Consider the following 21,345-nt stretch of genomic DNA (forward strand, 5'->3'; position numbering starts at 1 on the left):
TTACATTGTATTGCATTTACTTTTTAAAATACTTTTAAGGATTGTAACATTTAGAACAGATTCTTAGATTTATGGTCTAAAAACGATACACTAAAATCTTGTTTACACTTAATCTTTGGTTTTAGGAAGTGTTTTTTGTTCTTATTACACTATATAGTGGGGTATAGGGAACGGTTACTGATACACTATCCTATATTAGGCAAAGATCACATCTCGTTTTTACTGTACAACACGTTTTGACATGAAAAACCAGTGTCAAAACATGTACCACAGCGTGTACATTGATTTCTATGGTCAAGACGGATGCCCTAATGTTGTAGTTTGCACATACATTGTGTGTGCTTACGTTCTGTCCTTTTTTTCTTCCATGTCCTACTACGCTTTTCAGTACTTTTCCAAAACATATCCGCTTTTATTCGTATTAAAGTCAATGGCGACGTATGCAATCTTAAACCCTACATTTGTAAAACATATTTTTGTCACCATATATGGGAAATATTGACTTTACAAAGTTTGATTTAGCTCAAGAACAAAAAACGTATACGTTTTTAGAAGAACGGACACAAACGTATAAAAATGAAAGCATATGTTGCAAAAACATATGCATTTGAACTTTGAAAACGTATACATCGTCGTATACCACAAACGCGTGCACAAAACGAGATGTGAACTTAGCCTTCTAGAGATCAACGTAACTTGCTATAGTGGTGGTCTGGACTCCTGACTAGAAACCTTCACATGTTATACAGATAAAATGGAGAAATTTTACAGCAGTGTAAAAACAATTTAAATAAACAACCAAGACAAATGGAGCTGTAAGTGTTTCCCCAAGGGTGGTGCCTGCCCTTAACCCCTGTAGTGCAGCCGCCGGGTTCGGAGTAATAAATGTGGAATGTCTCCCCAGTGTCAGTGATGCTCAGTGTTGGAAACAGTTTGCACAGTTGGCGGAGGGTCCAGCCCAAGCAATGTCCCCAAATATGAATGTTCTCTGGTTTCCATGATTTGCTCTGGTCTCACAGGGTGTAAAAGGGTTGCAGGCTGTGGGTTAAGTGTGTATTTTTCCAAGAATGCCAAGTCAGGGGGCCGTTGGTAGTCAGTTGGCTGGGACAACACAGAAGAACCAGCATGGGTCTCTAACTCTGCCTCATTTTCGCCCATTTCAACTGGCACCAATGTAATCGGGACACAGATATCAGCGTCTGAGCTTTGCGAGGCAGCTGGGTAGCTCTTAGTCTCTGGTCCTGCTGCTTCATCCTCCTCTGCTTTAGAGCCATGTACATGGTCAATGTGATACTTGAGCTTATCCTTCCGTTTGAAGGTTGCATTGCAGTGCTGGCAATTGAAGGGACGTGCATCTGAATGTATGACTAAATGTTTAGTCAAAGTCTTTTTAATGCGAAATGACTGGTTGCAGATCTGACATTTGTATGGTTTCTCACCTGTAGATTAAAAAAAATAAAAATTTGAATCTTCAGAATGCATTTTCCTAAAATATCTAAATAGATCCAAGTGAGATTGGTTTAACCCAGATCACACTGTACAGAACTGGAATTTCATAACACAACAGTATTCAAAATTGTATTAACAGTTAAGTTTCCAATATCTTAACGACTTCCCAACCAGTGCCTTCAGGGTATGTTCACACAGCCTATTTTCAGCCGTTTATCGGGCTATAAAATCAGAACGCCTCCAAACATCTGCCCATTGATTTCAAGTGCATGTCACTTCTTGGGACGTTTTTGAAACAGTTTTTCATAGACTCTATAGAAAACCGCTCCAAAAGCGGCCGTAAAAAACGCAGCGAAAATCGCGAGTGGCTTAAAAAAACGTCTGAAAATCAGGAGCTATTTTCCCCTAAAAACAGCTCCGTATTTTCAGACGTTTGTGAGTTTGCGTGTGAACATACATAGGGATGACTACCATATTAGGGTAACGGCCAAATCTCTTATGGGGGTTTTATATGGGCAGATCCAATCAGCTGTTAAATGAGTGTCTGCTCGTTTGTGGACTGATCGCTGCTCTGTTTATCAGAAACAAGAGTTCGTTCTATGCCGTAGTTGTGTAAAAGGGACTTCTTCTGCATTTAAGTGGTTAGGCAGAAGAAGGCGACTCAGTCTGTAACTCCATCTGCCACTCCGCACCTCATAACACTGACTGACATAATACATTGAGATACAGGAGAAATGCAATGTATTATATGAAGGATTGAAAAAATTTAACGTTTTAGTCCCCTAGGTAAACAAAGTTTCTTCTTAAAAAAAAAAATAATAATTTGTTCAAAGTTAATAAAAACCAAGTATAAAAAAACGCAATAAAAATAAAAAATTCATAGGATATTGCCGCAATCGTTACAATTTGTACAATAAAATTAACACGTTATTAAAAACAATGGCAGAACTGTTGTTTTGGCTTCCAAAATGTGGCGACAAATACAAATGGTTTTCAATAAAAAGTACTTTTATTGTACAAAAGTAGTAAAACAAAAGATATATATAAATATTTGGTGTCGTTGTAATCTAATTGCTATCCCCCCCCCCAAAAAATAAATATTCAATACATTATATGTACCTCAATATGGCCGAAATAAAAACTGCAACTCGTCCTTCAAAAAACAAGGCCTCACAAGGTCTAACGGAACCCCGACGCAGGTATGAACGAAGCCAAAGTCTCAAAAAGGCCCTGGATCACTTACGTGTGGCCATTGTAAATGTAAAGCCTGCTCCTATGTGAAAGTTGCAGACAGTTTTGTATCAATCGTCACTACAACAAGCTACGAAAATGGAAGTTACATTACTGTAATTCGGTTTATGCTGTGTACTTAATATCTGGTAGCAGTTGCAACAAATCGGATGTCTGCACTACAGGTCCCTAATAATTAGAATTCGGAGACGTTTGTCAGATATCGATAATCCAACAAACATCTTAATGGTGTTGTGAAACTTTAGGAACACTCATGGCGGAGATACATCTACATTTTAATTTCAGGGTATTGAATGGGCGTTTAAGCCTAAACCAGGAGATGATCACAGAAGAAAACTTTTAAACAGGGAAGCGTATTGGAGGTTTCAGTTAGGGTCGAGATAACTGAAAAGGTCTTAAAGGGGTAATCCAGGATTTTAAAATGAATGAGATAGATATATATATATAAATAAATAAATAAACGGTGAGGGTCTGACTCAGCATCCCTGCCGATCAACAGTTTGAAGCTCGCATGAATGGGACAGGGCTGCAATACCTCAGACAGCCGCTATGAAAGTAGTGGCGCGTGCAAGTACGGATAGAAACTAAACCGATGTAAACAATGAAGAGGCTGCAGCGCTCGTATGTGCGCCGCTGCCCTTTCCAAACAGCTGATTGGCGGAGGTGCGGATATTCGGACCTTAAATCGATCTAATATTGATTGATCTTGATTTTAAGATCCCAGATAATCCCTTTAATATACGGCAGTATCTCATCAATATTGACCCCGTTATTCTTTTCTATCTAGACTCATTTCACCCTGTACCAGATATGACAAACAAAATATAGTTATAAGAATTAGAAGGCTCCACGATACTAATCTTTTAATTTCGACAATGTTTAATTTGATGTGTCTTGTGACTTGTCTCATTGTTTGTCTCGTAACTGGTTTGTTACTATTAACGATCGTGTGATACAATTTATGTGTTTTTAAGGGGTAGGTTTAGAGCAGCTATGGGATATAACTGAGGGCTTAGTGCAAAATGCGTAAGCCACGATGTCCGGCTATCTTCCAATGGACCTTTTATATAGGTTTCAATAAACTGCGTTTTTTATTTTGGAACTTACTCTGGTCCTGGACTTTTCACTATTACCAAAAATATATTAAGGGGTTTTTCACAATAAACACATTTTTGATGTAAAAATTATAACTTTTTTCTAGGGCTCGTTACAGTTGCGGCCATAAAAATATCTAACTTTTTCATGGTAAATAAAAAAAAATAGGGACTTTTTTTTTACTAAACTTAAGTTACATTTTTTTTTTCTTCATTTTTGTCCTACCAGGGGACTTATAGCTGCAATCACTTAATTCCCCCATACACATTAGTTTAACGTCAGCTGAACAGATGATGTAGGGGGAAAAGGAAGGACTGGGCTTATTAAATTTCAATCCCCGATCCTTGTGTTCTCAGGGGAAATAAGCCTTCACCAGAGGCTACTCGCTTCTCCCCATTGAAAACACATGCGCGCTTAGCCAAACTGAGTGCACCTATGTATAAGGAGTGAATTAGTAATAGCGGTCGGCTGAACACTAACCAAAGAGTATGGCCACCTTAAAGAGGCTCTGTCACCAGATTATAAGTGCCCTGTGTCCTACATAATCTGATTGGCGCTGTAATGTAGATAACAGCAGTGGTTTTTATTTTGAAAAACGATAAATTTTGAGCAAGTTATGAGCAATTTTAGATTTATGCTAATTAGTTTCCTAATAGACAACTGGGCGTGTTTTTACTTTTTACCAACTGGGCGTTGTAAAGGGAAGTGTATGACGCTGACCAATCAGCGTCATACACTTCTCATTGTTACAGTGTGATTGTGCAGTGAAAGAAGCTGGGCTGGAACAATGAGAAGTGTATGACACGGATTGGTCACTGATTGGTCAGCGTCATACACTCCTCTGTACAACACCCAGTTGGTAAAAACACGCCCAGTTGTCTATTAAGAAACGAATTAGCATAAATCTAAAATTGTGCATAACTTGCTCAAAATTTATCGTTTTTCAAAATAAAAACCACTGCTGTTATCTACATTACAGCGCCGATCACATTATGTAGGAGATAGGGCACTTATAATCTGGTGACAGAGCCTCTTTAACAATTTAAAATACTTTGTACTGCAAAGCATTATTGCAGGGTGCCGAGTGGGCAGACAGCGGGAGAGGTGATAATTGTCTGATCGCTGGGGGCTATATATATATATATTATGTACACTACCGTTCAAAAGTTTAGGGTCACTTGGAAATGTCCTTATTTTTGCAAGAAAAGCTGTTTTTTTCAATGAAGATAACATTAATCAGAAATACACTCTATACATTGTTAATGTGCTAAATGACTATTCTAGCTGCAAATGTCTGGTTTTTAATGCAATATCTACATAGGTGTATAGAGGCCCATTTCCAGCAACCATCACTCCAGTGTTCTAATGGTACATTGTGTTTGCTAACTGTGTTAGAAGGCTAATGTGCCCTTGTGCAACTATGTTAACACCGCTGTAAACAGTTTGGCTGTTTAGAGGAGCTATAAAACGGACCTTCCTTTGAGCTAGTTGAGAATCTGGAGCATTACATTTGTGGGTTCGATTAAACTCTCATATGGCTAGAAAAAGAGAGCTTTCATGTGAAACTCGACAGTCTGTTCTTGTTCTTAGAAATGAAGGCTATTCCATGCAAGAAACTGAAGATTTCCTACAACGGTGTGTACTACTCCCTTCAGAGGACAGCACAAACAGGCTCTAACCAGAGTAGAAAGAGAAGTGGGAGGCCCCGCTGCACAACTGAGCAACAAGACAAGTACATTAGAGTCTCTAGTTTGAGAAATAGACGCCTCACAGGTCCTCAACTGGCAGCTTCATTAAATAGTACCCACAAAACGCCAGTGTCAACGTCTACAGTGAAGAGTCGACTCCGGGATGCTGGCCTTCAGGGCAGAGTGGCAAAGAAAAAGCCATATCTGAGACTGGCTAATAAAAGGAAAAGATTAATATGGGCAAAAGCACACAGACATTGGACAGAGGAAGATTGGAAAAAAAAGTGTTATCACTCCATTTTGCAACGCCATGCCATACCCTTTGGACAGTGCTTGATTGGAGCCAATTTCATCCTACAACAGGACAATGACCCAAAGCACACCTCCAAATTATGCAAGAACTATTTAGGGAAGAAGCAGGCAGCTGGTATTCTATCTATAATGGAGTGGCCAGCGCAGTCACCAGATCTCAACCCCATAGAGCTATTGTGGGAGCAGCTTGACCGTATGGTACGCAAGAAGTGCCCATCAAGCCAATCCAACTTGTGGTAGGGGCTTCTGGAAGCATGGGGTGAAATTTCTCCCGATTACCTCAGCAAATTAACAGCTAGAACGCCAAAGGTCTGCAATGCTGTAATTGCTGCAAATGGAGCATTCTTTGACGAAAGAAAAGTTTGAAGGAGAAAATTATTATTTGAAATAAAAATCATTATTTCTAACCTTGTCAATGTCTTGACTATATTTTCTAGTCATTTTGCAACTCATTTGATAAATATAAGTGAGTTTTCATGGAAAACACAAAATTGTCTGGGTGACCCAAAACTTTTGAACGGTAGTGTATATTCTTAAAATATTTATTATAAACCACACTTTGTTGGTGCTCACAAAAAAATAATATATGCTCATTAAAAACGTGACTTTTTTTCATTGCTTAGGCCTCATGCACACGACCGTAAAAACTCCCGTTATTACGGGTCGTAATTACGACCCGTAATAACGGGCTCATAGACTTCTATTGTCGACGGGTGCCTTCCCGTTTTCTCACGGGAAGGTGCCCGTGCCGTTGAAAAAGATAGAACATGTCCTATTTCAGGCCGTAATAACGGCACGGACAGTCCATAGAAGTCTATGGAGCTCTCGTAATGACGGGTGGCTACATGTGTGCACCCGTCATTACGGCAGCGTTGCTAAGCGACGTCAGTAAATAGTCACTGTCCAGGGAGCTGAAAGAGTTAACTGATCGGCAGTAACTCTTTCAGCACCCTGGGCAGTGACTACCGATCAGTATAAACCTGTAAAAAATAAAAATAAAAGACTTTCATACTTACCGACAACTTCCTGCTTCCTTCAGTCCGGTCTCCCGCCCGTTGCCTTGGTGACGCGTCCCTCTCGACATCCGGCCCGACGTCCTGGATGACGTTTCAGGCCATGTGACCGCTGCAGCCAATCACAGGTCAATCACAGGCTGCAGCGGTCACATGCACTGCCGAGTCATCCAGGGATGTCGGGCTGGATGTGAAGAGAGGGACGCGTCACCAAGACAACGGCCGGGTAAGTATGAATTTCTTTAACTTTTATTACAGAAAAGGCTGTCCCTTCTCTCTATCCTGCACTGATAGAGAGAAGGGGCTGCCGATTAGTGCAGTGCTATTTTGCCGCCAAAAACGTGCCCGTAAATACGGGTGGAATACGGGTGACACCGGACCCATATTTACGGGCACGGTTTCGTAAATACTGGTGCAAAACGGGTGGAATACGTGTGACACCGGACCCGTATTTACGCCAGTATTTACGGGTGGGAAAAAATACGGTCGTGTGCATGAGGCCTTAGTGTTTCACTCTTTATTTAGGATAATTATTCTAGTATTACCCAATTTACATACAGTTTTATTTATCTGTACTAGTATAGGATGAATTAGAATAGAACATTTAACTCTCGTTCACATGAATGCAAGGTGATAAGATTTACACTCCGGAGCGAGGCAAGATCACTGCTCACTCCTATATGCCAGCTGGATCAAGACTAGATGCTGTGCTCTTATTTTTATGCTTTAACTATTTATTTTGGCAGCAATCTACTGCGATACTGAATTAAAAAAAAACTTGTATCTACATGTTTCACGACGCACAGCAGCGCCTTCATTAGACAACCCGGTTAACTAGAAAGGTCACACAAGAAAAAAAACAAAAAACACAGGATTATTGGAGTTTCCATTTTCATTCTGCATTGCTTTTGTGGCTTTATACTTCTAGACAGATCCTTATTGCTATATTATTTTAACCAAACAGACATGAGCGCTATTTTGACCCCTTCCATTGCGATCAGCCCAGGAGCTGCTTTTATTATTAAAAAATAAAATCAATATAAATTACCAGAATGTGTCCTGAAGTGCATTTCAAGACTTGATTTCCCTTTAAAGACTTTTTTGCATACTTCGCACTGATGAAATGTGGCCTTGTACCTGCAACGTAGAGACATTAACATGCGAACAAGAACGGATAGATATATAAAATTATAAGAAACAGCTAGTCTTCGGAGACATGAGAACAGCAGCAGTAGTAGTTATTCTAATGTCACACAAAATCCATGGGACAATCCTACTTATGTTGGTAAACGATACTATAAGGGGATTAGAAATGACCTATTGGAATGTGTTTAGTTAGTGTTCGAATCACTTGGAGATAAAGTAATTGGAGCAGATTTATCAAAGTATTTACGTTGGTCTGTAAAGTCCTTGCTCCACTTTTTCAAACATACAAATGTGCCAAAAATAAAATGTGTGGGGGCTTCAGTCGCCCGGTTAGCGCATCTAGCATACCACTAGTACAGTGCCAATAGTAGTAATCCCCCCCCCCCCCCACCCCACTGAATTGTTTGATTTAGCTACGTCTTCGTAATATCTGTTTCTGGGAATATAGATTACCACAAACACGGCATCATTAAAGCTCCCACAGGGGATGTCTTTTCGGTCTTTAGAGCATCATTTCTGAAATCCAGTGCTTGAGTTTCCCCAACTGTTTAGGATTTGAAGATATCCCATAGTGACAGCACCTGGTTAATGATGAACTGACAATCTTTTTATGAACTAGGCACAAGAGGACATCAAGGCTTTAGACCTTATTCACATTTTGATCAGTGTGAGAGCCGGCCCACTAATGCCTCTTATAATGTGGTGACAGAGCCTCTTTAAGTTGCCTATATTGTACATGATGCGATCGGCACTGTAATGTATATTACAGCAGTGTTTTTTATTTAGAAAAACGATAATTTTTGACGGAGTTATGACCTATATTAGCTTTATGCTAATGAGTTTCTCAATGGACAACTGGGCGTGTTTTACTGTATGACCAAGTGGGCGTTGTACAGGAGGAGTATATGACGCTGACCAATCAGTGACCAATCAGCGTAATACACTTCTCCCCATTCATTTACACTGCAGATCGCGATATAGCTATATCGCTATGTGCAGCCACATAAACACACTATAACGTTACTCATGTGTCATGACAATGAATATACATTACCTCCAGCCAGGACATGATGTGTATTCATTCTCCTGACCACTTCTGTAGCGTCTCTGATTTACAGCACAGCAGGCGTAGTCTCGCGAGATTACGCTGTAAACTGTCATTCACAGCGAGATCTCGCTGTGCTGTAAATCACAGACGCTACAGAAGTGGTCAGGATTCTGAATACACGTCACGTCCTGGCTGGAGGTAATGTATATTCATTGTCATGACACATGAGTAGCGTTACAGTGTGTTTATGTGACTGCAAATAGCGATATAGCTATATCTCTATCTGCAGTGTAAATGAATAGAGAGAAGTGTATGACGCTGATTGGTCAGTGTCATACGCTCCTCTGTACAACGCCCACTTGGTCATATAGTAAAACACGCCCAGTTGTCCATTGAGAAACTCATCATCATAAAGCTAATATAGGTCATAACTCCATCAAAAATGATTGTTTTTCTAAATAAAAAAACACTGCTGTAATCTACATTACAGCGCCGATCACATCATGTACAATATAGGCCACTTATAATGTGGTGACAGAGCCTCTTTAAAGAAATTTGCAAAAATAGTGTGAATATGATTTTGTAGAATTCCCTTTACTTCTAAAAGCCCATCAGCCCACTGTAATAACAAACATACACAGTCGAGTCACATTATTATGACCGTCACTTACTTTTGATGTCGGCAGCGCTTAGCCCATGAAGGAAGTGATGTTTCATGGGCTGGCTTTGTGAATATAGAAGGTGTGCAATAGGCTGTCTGACACATATCACTCGTTGTTGTGATGGGTAAAAGGGGCGATTTATCAGAGTTGCAAAAAGGGATGCAACTGCCGAGCACCACTTGCCATTGAGGTGAGAGGTGAATGTCGGCTACGGAGGCGAGCGAGGGCTGAACGACACACTGCAGTGGAGCAGCTCACCCTGACTTTGATTGGTTTTCATTGGGAGCTGCTCCACTGCAGTGTGTCGTTCGGCCCTCGCGCACCTTTATAGCAGACGTTCACACCTCTCTTCAATGGCACGTGCTGCGCGGCAGTTTACGGATCGGTTATTCCCAATGTTGCCATTTGTCCACTCACGATACACTTTCACCACAGCAGCACACAAACAGTTCACAAACTGCGATGTTTGAGAAATACTCAGGCGTGTGTCTAAAACAGTTCAGCGAACTCTACTGCATATGGGGCTCCGAAGCAGACGGATGGTCACTGCTCCTGTGCCAACAGAGGTGCATCGGAAAAAAAGGCTTCAATTTGCATGGCAGTATCGGAATTGGACCACCGACGTCACGTTTTCTGCTTCATCAAACAAATGGACGTTGGCGTGTCAGGCGAGAAACATCATAAACACCCTGCAACCATTGCTGGAAGAACACAAGCTGGTGGCAGCAGAAATATGGTCTGGGGAAATTTTTTCATGCCATTCTCTGGGCTCACTCATCCATGTGGAAGGCACTCTGAACCAATTTGGGTATGAATTCATCATTGCAGATCACGTCCACCCATACATGCCGTTTGCCTTCCCTGGAGCAGTGGAATGTTCCAGCAAGACAATGCGACATGTCACACGGCTAGAAATGTCTGACAGTGGTTGGAAGAGCACACGGCGGTTACTCTGGATATTAGCTGGTGGTCATAATAACGTGACAACTGTATATATGGTTTGGCCACATTCAGATGTACAGTCTAGGTTTAAAAAATTTAGAAATGGGGGTGGTGCTAGTTTTTAATAGCAAACCCCCTGACATGTAAAAGCATGATCATCCATTCTGGAAAAATGGAAGGTCAAATCATGTGTGGCCTACTTAATAAGACCAAGCTATAATATACTATAAGTATATAAACAGCTATTAATAACAATTACACGTATACTGCACAGCTATCTGCTAGATTTACTGAAAGCAGGTTATTTCTAGCAGACTTACTTCTGCCAAACCTTCTCTCCCAGATGAACACTTTTATAATGTACTGTCAAATGGTCACGACGGCCAAAACATTTCCCACATTCTTCACACTGATGGGCTTTCTCTCCTGTAAACAGATAAAGAAAAGAACAAAATAATTCTCATCCTTTACAGAACTACTATCTTACGAACAGGTAGAATTCATTACAATGTCTGCCCTGTATTACAGTATACAATCATAAGTCATTCACTGAATTATTGGAAATATACACATATTATTGAAACATTTGGTTAAAGGGAAGGTGTCACGGATTTTTTTTTTTTTTATATGTTATTGCTTTTAGTAGGTCATTAAAATAAATTGTATTTATTTGTTTTTGTGTGTTGTACTTTTTTCTTTCTTTTTCTTCACTATGGGGGCTGCCATTTTTTTATATTCTCTGTATGTCGATTAACGACACATACAGAGATGGAATACGGCACATACATCCCCATAGAGAATGCGAACGAGAGCCGTTCCATTCACTATAGCGTACGCCGTCTGTGTGGGAACGGCGCTTGCGCAGCTCCCACACAGATCAAAAGGAAGGTCTTCGGCAGAACGACATCAGACACCATTTTCATGTGGACCGGAAGCCGCGGCCAGACAGTAAGAGGACTACTTCCGGTCGCGGCTTCCGGCCATATGTTCAGAAGCAAAGACTAGGAGCGGAGGCAGCGGGTAAGTTATGTTTGTGTATGTATGTTCGTGTTATACTGTCTGATTACCACTGTATCTAATCCTCCTACACTGTGCATTCGCTCAAAAAATGGCAGCACACAGTGTAGGAGGTTTGAACATTCAACCCCCTCCTTTCTCCTGGCACTAGCCAGAATAAGGGAGGGGGGATTGTGTGAGGACACTAGAGCGAGTGTGTCTTTTCCAATTTTGCAGCATAAAGCAATGAGGTTGCTTTACCACATGCCAATGCTGCAATTTTGGGAATTTCTCCCTCTAGTGACCAGCACATGGAAATGTTATAAATTAGAATCTAATTTATAATATTTTCTGACTTGTGAAAAAATTAAAAAAATATTAGAACAATATGTAATCATTTATATACTAACTGTTTAACTAAAAAAATAAATAAAAATTCTAGCGACACATTCCCTTTAACTTCACCTTACCAGAATGTATCTTTTTGTGTTTAGTGAGGTGATCATGGCGTATAAATGTCTTCCCACATTCATCACACTCGTAGCGTTTATCATCGTGATGGACACGAAGATGAAGTCTATAAAAAAGAAAAAAAACACATGTTTTTTGGCTACCACACATATAAAAGAAATATCCTGATGCATGGTGGTTATAGGTTCAACAGTGACATTATATTGGCTTAACATAGGTTGGATTTATTACCTATATGAGCTACCATGTCGAAAATTCTGTCCACAAATACTGCAAAGGTGTGGCTTTTCCCCACTGTGAATTCTTAGATGCTCCTTTAATGTGGTCCTGGAGAAAGTAAATACAATGCCCAGTATCCGTCATCATTACTATATCTACATCCATTTTCCAATCCGATTTCAAAATTTTGAAATTTTAACTTGCACATGGAATACATTGAGCAATACATTTCAATAATGTTGGTTTTTAGATAGCTCAGATATTTCTTTGAGGCTTTTGGAAATAGTTTTTTCTATAATGTAATGCTGTGTAGATTATGTTTAATAGCCTTAAAATAAATCTTAAAACCTGTAGATGCTATGAAAAAAAAAGACTTTATGTTCTATAGGTCTTGTGATTAACAACATTTTTGTATTGTATCAAATTTGAAAGTAATGCGGTCCATCAACTTCACATTTTTTCTATGTTCGGCCCATTTACCCGGCCGAGTTTGAGACCCCTGGTCTAAGACCTGTCTGGAATAACACATTAGAAAATTATTTGCTGACCTACACTCCCAGCTCCCACATTCCTTACCTTTCTCTTACCGATTTTCCACAGATGAAGCAGGTCCACTTCCGCTTTCCTCCATGTGTATACTCAATATGACGCTTTAGATTTCCAGAGTCATTAAACTGCCGTCCACAAATATCACATGGGAAAGGTCCTGAAAGGCAAATAAACCCCATGAGCTAGTTTAAATGGCACAGATTGGTCTCACGGTCGTAGGCTAAGATGTATTTGCTGAGTTTAGAATAGCAGGTCAGACCCTCTAATATACTCAAAGCCCAGTCCCTCCCGTTTCTCCTTAAATGCCCCTATTTTGGGTCTGGTCTATATATCTGCGCTAATAAAAAGTCGCCATGCTCCTCCACAAAGCGTGTATCCGTCTTTTAACCACATATTATTAGCTCCTATATTTATCAGTGATGTATGGCACTGTAGAATTATTGCATATTTAAAGGGCAAAACGGCCAGGTCTCTGGGCCTCCAAGCTATGTTGCACAGCAGGCACAGTGACATCGCTAAAACAGAACCCGTCATCTCCCCCGACATGTCTGTTTTAGTAAAAACTTGCTCTCCCCATGAATACCAATTCTGGAGCACATTTTCTTGCGTTGTGCTGTTCCTCTGTTTTTTGCTCCTGGAAGTGTATGAATATTGCTGGTTAATAGGGTGTGGAGGGTCAGATCCTCTTAAAAGAAGACCTCCAGTGGAAAAACAACTTTGCATATCTGCACCCGATACCTGACTGTATACCACACTCTACACTTCTTTTATGTATACTGTACTTTTTGTACTGCTGCCTTGTCTGTGCTTTAAAAAAGCCTCCATCGTGATTCTTAGATTTCCACAGCTTTCTCATAAATCCCATGATGCTTCAGCACAGCATCACATGACCAGCTAAAGAGCAAACCGTTTCTGCATGCTGAGGGGCACTGTGATCATGATTCTCTCTATATTCTCCTAAATAAGCTGAGAAACCATAAGTATACAGCCGGGGAGGCTGCACTATATTCTCCTACATTATACCTGTGGTAGCTGATGATAGAAGTTTCTGTCCCCCCTGTGTAATACTAGTGTGGCACAGGATCTGCTGAAGCCTGTGATTTTATGTAGATGAAATGTATTTTCCGGTTTTCATATAGTTTCAAGCCACTCTACTGCCGTATGAGGACTTATCGATAGCAGTGGTCCTCATCTGGCGGACTGCGGTCCAAATCGCAGATGCCAGTTGTCCGGATCAGTAGCGTTGCTCACACCGGGCATTCAGGGAAGAAGCCCTGGATTTTTGGCCCGGTGCTCCAGATCCCCAGGAGACTGCCACATCCAATTGTATTGACGTCCTCAGGACACCGACACAATTTAATACAGCCCATAAGACGCTGGGATGGGAACCCTGCACAAGCCGGCGTGATGACATTAGTGCATCACGCCGGCCTACACAAGGGTCCTGTCTCGTCGTCTTATAGGCTACAGGCCTAATGTGGCTGAAGAGGCCTGCAGAGCAGCTCCGTTCGTTGCAGGAACAGGGCCAGATGAGTAGAAGTTTTTTTTAATTTGTTTGGGGGGCACCATCTACAAGGGGGGCTGTGTGTGGCACTATCTACAGGGGACTGTGTGTGGCACGATGTACACATTTTTTACTACTCATGTTCAGCTTAGACCTTCACCTGACGACTGACTTTGGTAAGTGGACCTTTGCTAAATATAGTGGAGGACCCCTGATCTAAAGGGATTCGACATATCACAGCAGCAGGCAGAGGCAGGCCGCTGTGGTCACATGACACGTCTACCTGTGTAAAATACGCCATCATGACAACATGTACTTTGAGAGCAGCCTGGCGGGCCCAGAGAACCGCCAGAACGCTAACATACTTAATATATAGAAAGCTTTGTTGTTTCCGCATAGCGTTAACCACCCATTCATGTTCATGAAGAGACAAGAGGTTTTAAGTCACATTTTTAAATACTTAATCTCACTTTAAAACAAAAAAAAAAAACACATTCTTACCCAAGTGATATTTTTCTTGATGCTTCAACCTTTTAAAGCGCGATTTAAACTGTTCATCACAATAAGTGCATTTAAACGGCTTGTCCTGTGAATGGAGAATCATGTGTTCCTGTAAATGAGGCCGTCGCGTAAAAGACTTATTGCAGATCTAAAAAAAAAAAAAAGGCAACATAAAACAGCTGCAGGTAAGCAAAGCCAAATACTGGAGATACAAAGCTCGAAGGCTATGTCATGGTGAAAATCATATGTGCATCAAATTTCATATCTGTTCCTAGGATATAAATATAACCTACATCTAGATCTCAATTCATGCAGATCTCATATTTAAAGAAGTCACTCTCTCGCTTGTGCCCATGTTAGGCCCTGGTCACATGACATTTGAAGCTTCCATGGGAGGCATACCAATGCATACTGGCCCGTCAGACGCCCAAAATACATCCCACGGATAAATGGGGCCCCATAGATATGTTAAGAATAGCTTTCCGCCAAACGCCATTCGTCTGACATCTATCTAAAGTGTATGGCCAGTTTAACACATCAACCTCTTCTGAATGGGTTTTAAGTTCCATTGAAGTGTACTTCCAATCTTACAGAAAAACGATTATAGTGCAGGATTTGGCAAAATAATAGTTTCTGTATGTAATGTAATCTTGCCACGCTAACTCCTCTAATGAAGAGTTATGAGCAGCCTGCAGCACGGACAGAGGATGGTCCATGCGGCTATATAAAAAGAAGAATCTGCTATGCTATATGGAGTATTTTGCAGGCAGGTTTTGACCCGCCTGCACTTTCTTGCCACAGTTCTCTTTGTTTTTCGCCCACGGCCAATGTGCGCCGCAGGAAAAATGTTTTTTTTTCTGCCTCCCATTGCTTTCAATGGGAGGTCATAGGCAAAACCGTGGCAAGAAAGGACATGCCGCTTATTTCTCCCGCAAACTGCTTTTAGCAGCTCGGGGAAAAAACCGCCTCCGTCTTCCATTGAAAGGCAGTTTCGGACGTTTCATGGCACGGATTCCATCGCGATTTCCACGTCAAAATCAGCACCAAAAAGCTCAGTGTGAACTGGGCCTACGTCCACCTATACAATTGGAGATATACATTAACATATAACACAGTTATTACTTTGTACACATAAGATTTTATTCAATAAGCTTACATCACATTTCCATCCATCGCTCTTTATTCTTTTTATGGTGAGAAATTCTTGTGCATTTTCAGCATGGAACCTATAAAAAAAACAAACTTTAATGGGCATGATTTTTTTTAACAAACAGGCCAGTCAGTGTGTTTGGTGTAACTTTTTAATTAGTCTTTATTAAAAATGGGTTTTACTTTTTTAGATACAGCTGGTCAGTATTCAGAGCAGCTGTATGTAGAGCTCAATCCTGTTCCTGTCAGGTCCACGGGACTGACCGGTTGTGACTGCAGGTCCTGCGGGTCTCGGACTCGTAGGATCCACCCGTAATCTATCACATCTAAGTTCATAACTTAGATGTGATACATCACAGGTGGATCCTGCGTGTCAGAGACACGCAGGACCCGCAGTCACTGAACTAGTCAGGACTGATGGATTCAGGTGCGCAGAATACGGAGCAGAAAAACAAATTTTAAATAAAGACTAATTTAAAAAAAGTTACAACACACACACAAATATAAAAGGTCTACACACCAATGCTAAAATCCCAGGTTTTTGTCATGCAAAAAAAAAAAAACAAAAAAAAAAAAAAAAACTGTCCAAGATGAGTAATTTCAGGACTTTTTCCACCAATAGGGTACGCTCACACAGAGTTCTTTTTGCAGGCAGAAAATTCTGCCTGGAAAAATCAGCTCCGTTTTTTTAAGTGGTTTTGCACCACACGCGTTTTTTTTAGCTATCTCTTCAACAAAGATGGAATAACCGCAAGCGTTTTTTGCTTTAAATGGAGTCAAAAAACGTGGCAAAAAAAGCGTTTATTTCCGTCTACCATTGATTTCAATGGGTTTTTTGAGGTGGAAAATGTCTCAAGAAAGGGCATGTCGCTTCTTTTTACTGCAAGCGTTTTTTCTGCTTGCGGTAAAAAAAACGACTACCTCCCATTGAAATCAATGGGAGTCAATTTCGGCCATTTTTTCCACGGTTTTTGCCGCGGTTTCACCACACTTTTTTGCGTCCTAAATTTATGCCATTTACCGTGTGGTATAAATAACACAATAACTTTATTCAACGGGTTGTTACGATTGCAACGATACCAAATTTATATATATTTTGTATGTTTTACTACTTTTACACAGTAAAAACACCTTTTTTTTTCAAAATTATTTGTTTTTGTGTCTCCATATTTCAAGAGCCGTAACTTTTTATTTTTCTGTCTATGTTGTTGTAGGAGGGCTTTTTTTTGCAGGACGACTTGTAGTTTTTATTTGTACCATTTTGGGAGTAGCTGCAACTTATAATTTTTTTTAAGGCAGTATTCACAGAAAACAGCAAGTTTTGCAGTGTTTTTTATTTAATTTTTTATGGCGTTCACCGTGAGGGTTAAATAACGTAATAGCTTTATAGTTGGGCATTTTGAAAGGGGAAAAAGTGGGTTTTGCATTTTTTTTAATTAACTTGATTACACTATTTTTTTATTAGTCCCACTAGTGGACTTCACTATGCGATCCTCCGATCGCTTTTATATCACACTGCAATACTTTTGTGCAAAATGGACAGGCATCTGCTAGGCCATGCCTTCAGCATGGCCTAGCAGGCATAACTAGTGGCAGACTTGGGGGCATTTATTAGCCCCCCAAGCTGCCATAGAAACCACCGACGCCCTGTGATCTTACTCAGGGTGTCGGTGGGGTGTGAGAGGGAGCATCTGAGGCGTTAAACTTGGATATCGATCTCGCCTGTTCGAGCAGGGCTGCTCCCAGCCCTCACCTATTGCGATTTTTTTTTTTATAAAAAAAAAAGGAGGACAATCAGCGTGTTTTGTGCAACTTTATATTTCGTTTTTATTAGAAATAATTTTTACTTTTTGAGATACAGCTGCTCTGTATCTTCTATACAGAGCAGCTGTATTGTGCTCTAAAACCTGAATCAGTCAGGTCCACAGGACTGACGGGTTCAGTGTCAGCGGGTCCTGCTATTCACCTGTGATCGATCACATCTAAGTTATGAACTTAGATGTGATGGAGAACAGGTGGATCCTACGACCCACTGACATTGATCCCGTTAGTCTCTTGGGTACAGGATTCAGTGTAAGATACAGCTGCTCTATATACAGAGCAGCTGTATATCAAAAAGTAAAAAGAATTTTTAATAAAAACTAAATTACAAAGTTGCACAAAACATGGCGATTTACTTTTTATTAAAAAAATAAATGTAAAAAATAGATTTCAAAGGTTTACATAGCCTTTAAGCTTACCTATTAGGGCATATGGAAATCACAAGAGGGTCCTACACTTGGGACCCCCCTCTATTAACTAGAGTTGAGTAGTGCTGCAAGAGCAGCTCTTAGGCCCCATGCACACGACCGTAAAAAATCTCTGTAATTGCGGCCCGTAATACAGCCCGCAATTACGGACCCACCCGGTTCTATTGGCCGCGGACACTTTTCCGTATCCCTACGGATAGGTGTCCGTGTCGGGAATTATGGAGAATGTCCTACTTTTCGATTTTTACGGGCCGTGCTTCCATACTTTGTATGGGAGCACGGCCCGAAAATGCGGCCCACGGCCATGCATGAGGCCTTATTCTGGAGGACTCAGTGTGACCATTTATTCTTGTTAGTCCTGCACAGCCTACAGGAGTGTAGAAGAATATGTTTTCTGTAGTATACAACCTACCAACAGAAGTGCCTGTACCCATTATATGATGGCATTAACGTAAAAGTCTTACATGAAGCTTTTTGCTTTAGAAAATGATTAGTTGAAGAAAACAGCCCGCACACAATAACTCACCTCTTAACATGTTTAACAAGGGTCTTCCTACTTGCATGGAGCTTGCTGCAAAACGGACACTTGTGTTCCTTCCTGGGTAATTCCGTGTCACTGCTGTGCCTCTTACGGTGGACGGTCAGGTTGGATTTGGTAGAATATCTCATGTTGCAGATGTCACACTCAAAAGGCTTTTCTCCCGTGTGGACACGTGTATGACTTTCATATTTACCTGGCAGATAAAGGACTGATGATCAATGTGTTCTGATACATATGTACAGTCCACATTATAAATAACATATAGAGATTATATATAAAAAAAAAAAAAAAAAAGGAGCAGAATACATACCTACTCGGTCAAAGACTTTTTCACACTTTGGGCACTTTAAATTCTTCTTGCTGCTTTTCTCCAGAACAATAGGGGCGAGTCCATCAGGGAAGTTTCCAAGAGAGCCGGGATTGTCATTCCTTTCTTCAGGTATGTCCAAGTCCTCTTGTGGTCCAGGATTACCTTCAGCTACCTCTGCCCCAGTCTCTCCTTGCACAGACTGGTCCCCTTCCTCCACTTCATTGTCCTCGTCATTTATCTCACTGCCAGAATCTTCCGTGTCGGACGCATCCAGACTGCTTTTGCAAGATTCACCACTTGAAGAATTGCCACTTTCTTCGTCCTCTTGATCTTCAAACTTTGCCGGACACTTTCTCTGACGGGTTGACTTCCTGGTGGAAGAGTCAGGATCCTGAATATCGGTTTTTCCCAACTGATGGGCTCTGTCCATGTGATTCTCCAATGTTTTTTTATAACAGAAATTGCGCTCGCATAGAGGACACTTATGATCGTTCTCCGGTTTATTACCCGGCTCCTGCATTACTTCTGGATGAGATACATTTTCCACCAGAGCTAAACGTTCATCCTCAGGAGCCAACAACTTGACTGCATCTATAATGTCAAGAAACTTTGCTGCTTCTAAGACGATACTGATCTCATTCTCCAAAAGCAAAAACTCTGATGTGTACAAAAAGTCAAGCAAATGTTGGAAAACGGCACTACTAACATGCTCTAATGTTACCACCTCAGTGTTGGGGTTCTTATTCAGACAGACGTGGAAATAACTGCTCCCCACGGCCACCACCACCTTGTGCACTTGAAATTCCTTTCCTTCCACCACAATGACCAGATCACAGAACGAGTCCGGCCGCTGACGGTCGTCATTCAAATATTTTAACAGATTTTTGTTGTAGTTAAGAGAGCTCAGTACTTTCCTCTGATCAGGAGTGTGCAGATCAGCGGGAGAATTATTCGGATCTGTCGGGATATCAACAATGTCATCAGCCGACTCCTCATTCACTTCTGGTGAACGAAGGTTTTTCGGAACCAACTTTCGCCTTTTCTTCATCGTAAGAAAATTTTTTAATTCGACTTCCAGCAACTAGTTAAAAGATGCATCTAAAACCCTATAAAAACACTAAATATTACTAGCACATTCCCTATAGAACAATGCACAGAAGGCAGAACATATACATAGGCTCAGAGACGAAATACGTGAGCAGCCAGATATAACCCATCACAAGCGTCCCATGACACAAAATAACCTGGGCACATTGCACCCACTGATCATGCCAGATGTCACCTACTAGTCACCGTCCCCACCTCAGGAAACCGCATATATAAAGTCCCTGCACTTCATATTAAATTAACACGTCCACCATATTGCCGAAGACCAGAAGCCAGCGTTTCACATGACAACTGTGGGAGCAGAAAAACAGACAACAAAGTCGTCCCAGTCGCTCAGCAGGTGCTAAATCCTAGTGGGGTAAAAGACCTTTGATGACGTCATGACCACGTGATTAGTCACTTGTGTAGGAGGAGACGGACTCCAGGTTGTGCTGCAGAGTTTCATGTAGAGTGGATGCTGAATCCTAGTGGGGTAAAGGACCTTTGATGATGTCATGACCATCTATCTGATCAGTCACTGTAGGAGGAGACAGACTCCAGGCTGTGCTGCAGAGTTTCATGTAGAGTAGATGCTGAATCCTAGTGGGGTAAAGGACCTTTAATGATGTCATGACCATGTGATTAGTCACATGTGTGGGAGGAGACTGACTCATGTAAGTAGATGGTGAATCCTGGTGGGGTAAAGGACCTTTGAATATGTCATGATCATGTGATCAGTCACTTGTGTGGGTGGAGTAAAAACGCAAGCCGTCCTGCTGGAGAATTTACATGTAGTTCTGTCTTGATATACATGTAGTTCTCTCTTGATATATATATATATATATATATATATATATATATATATATATATATATATATATATATATATATATATATATATATATATATATATATATATATTCCCTCCACTGTATGATTTACACATACACGCACCTCTGCACTTTATGCTTCACATACACACACAGCTCTGCTCCATGCACCTATACAACAACGAGCTGTGTGTGCTTTCTTTTCTTCTGAAGATGGGTTCACACATTACGGTCAAAATGCAATTTTTACCGCAAACTCCAGCAAAACTGCACCAACTTGCAAAATGTCGCCATTTTGATGCCATAAAAACGCATTTTGACCGTGACGTGAGAA

The 21,345-nt window shown here is 40.9% G+C and overlaps 1 protein-coding gene across 1 annotated transcript; it reads right to left on the minus strand.

Annotated features, from left to right (window-relative positions):
• Nucleotides 1-649: 649 nt before the first annotated feature.
• Nucleotides 650-20,797, minus strand: ZBTB41 (zinc finger and BTB domain containing 41). The gene is made up of 10 exons (XM_075832235.1): nucleotides 19,096-20,797; nucleotides 18,771-18,978; nucleotides 16,003-16,072; nucleotides 14,847-14,994; nucleotides 12,869-12,998; nucleotides 12,305-12,400; nucleotides 12,073-12,179; nucleotides 10,927-11,032; nucleotides 7,857-7,945; nucleotides 650-1,439 (listed from the first exon to the last, which is right to left on the minus strand). The coding sequence occupies exons 1-10, from the start codon at nucleotides 20,141-20,143 to the stop codon at nucleotides 907-909; spliced, it is 2,535 nt and encodes an 844-aa protein (XP_075688350.1). The 5' UTR covers nucleotides 20,144-20,797; the 3' UTR covers nucleotides 650-906.
• Between the last annotated feature and the right edge of the window lie 548 nt (nucleotides 20,798-21,345).

This window comes from Rhinoderma darwinii, chromosome 7 (assembly GCF_050947455.1).
Source record: "Rhinoderma darwinii isolate aRhiDar2 chromosome 7, aRhiDar2.hap1, whole genome shotgun sequence".
NCBI classification, from domain to species: Eukaryota; Metazoa; Chordata; class Amphibia; order Anura; family Rhinodermatidae; genus Rhinoderma; species Rhinoderma darwinii.

Coding starts and splice junctions, on each gene's coding strand:
- ZBTB41 (XM_075832235.1), bottom strand. CDS start 20,143: ATGAAGAAAAGGCGAAAGTTGGTTCCGAAAAACCTTCGTTCACCAGAA. Junction 14,995..16,002: donor GCGATGGATGGAAATGTGAT/GTAAGCTTATTG, acceptor TTTTTTTTTTAG/ATCTGCAATAAGTCTTTTAC. Junction 12,999..14,846: donor TCAAGAAAAATATCACTTGG/GTAAGAATGTGT, acceptor TTTGCCTTTCAG/GACCTTTCCCATGTGATATT.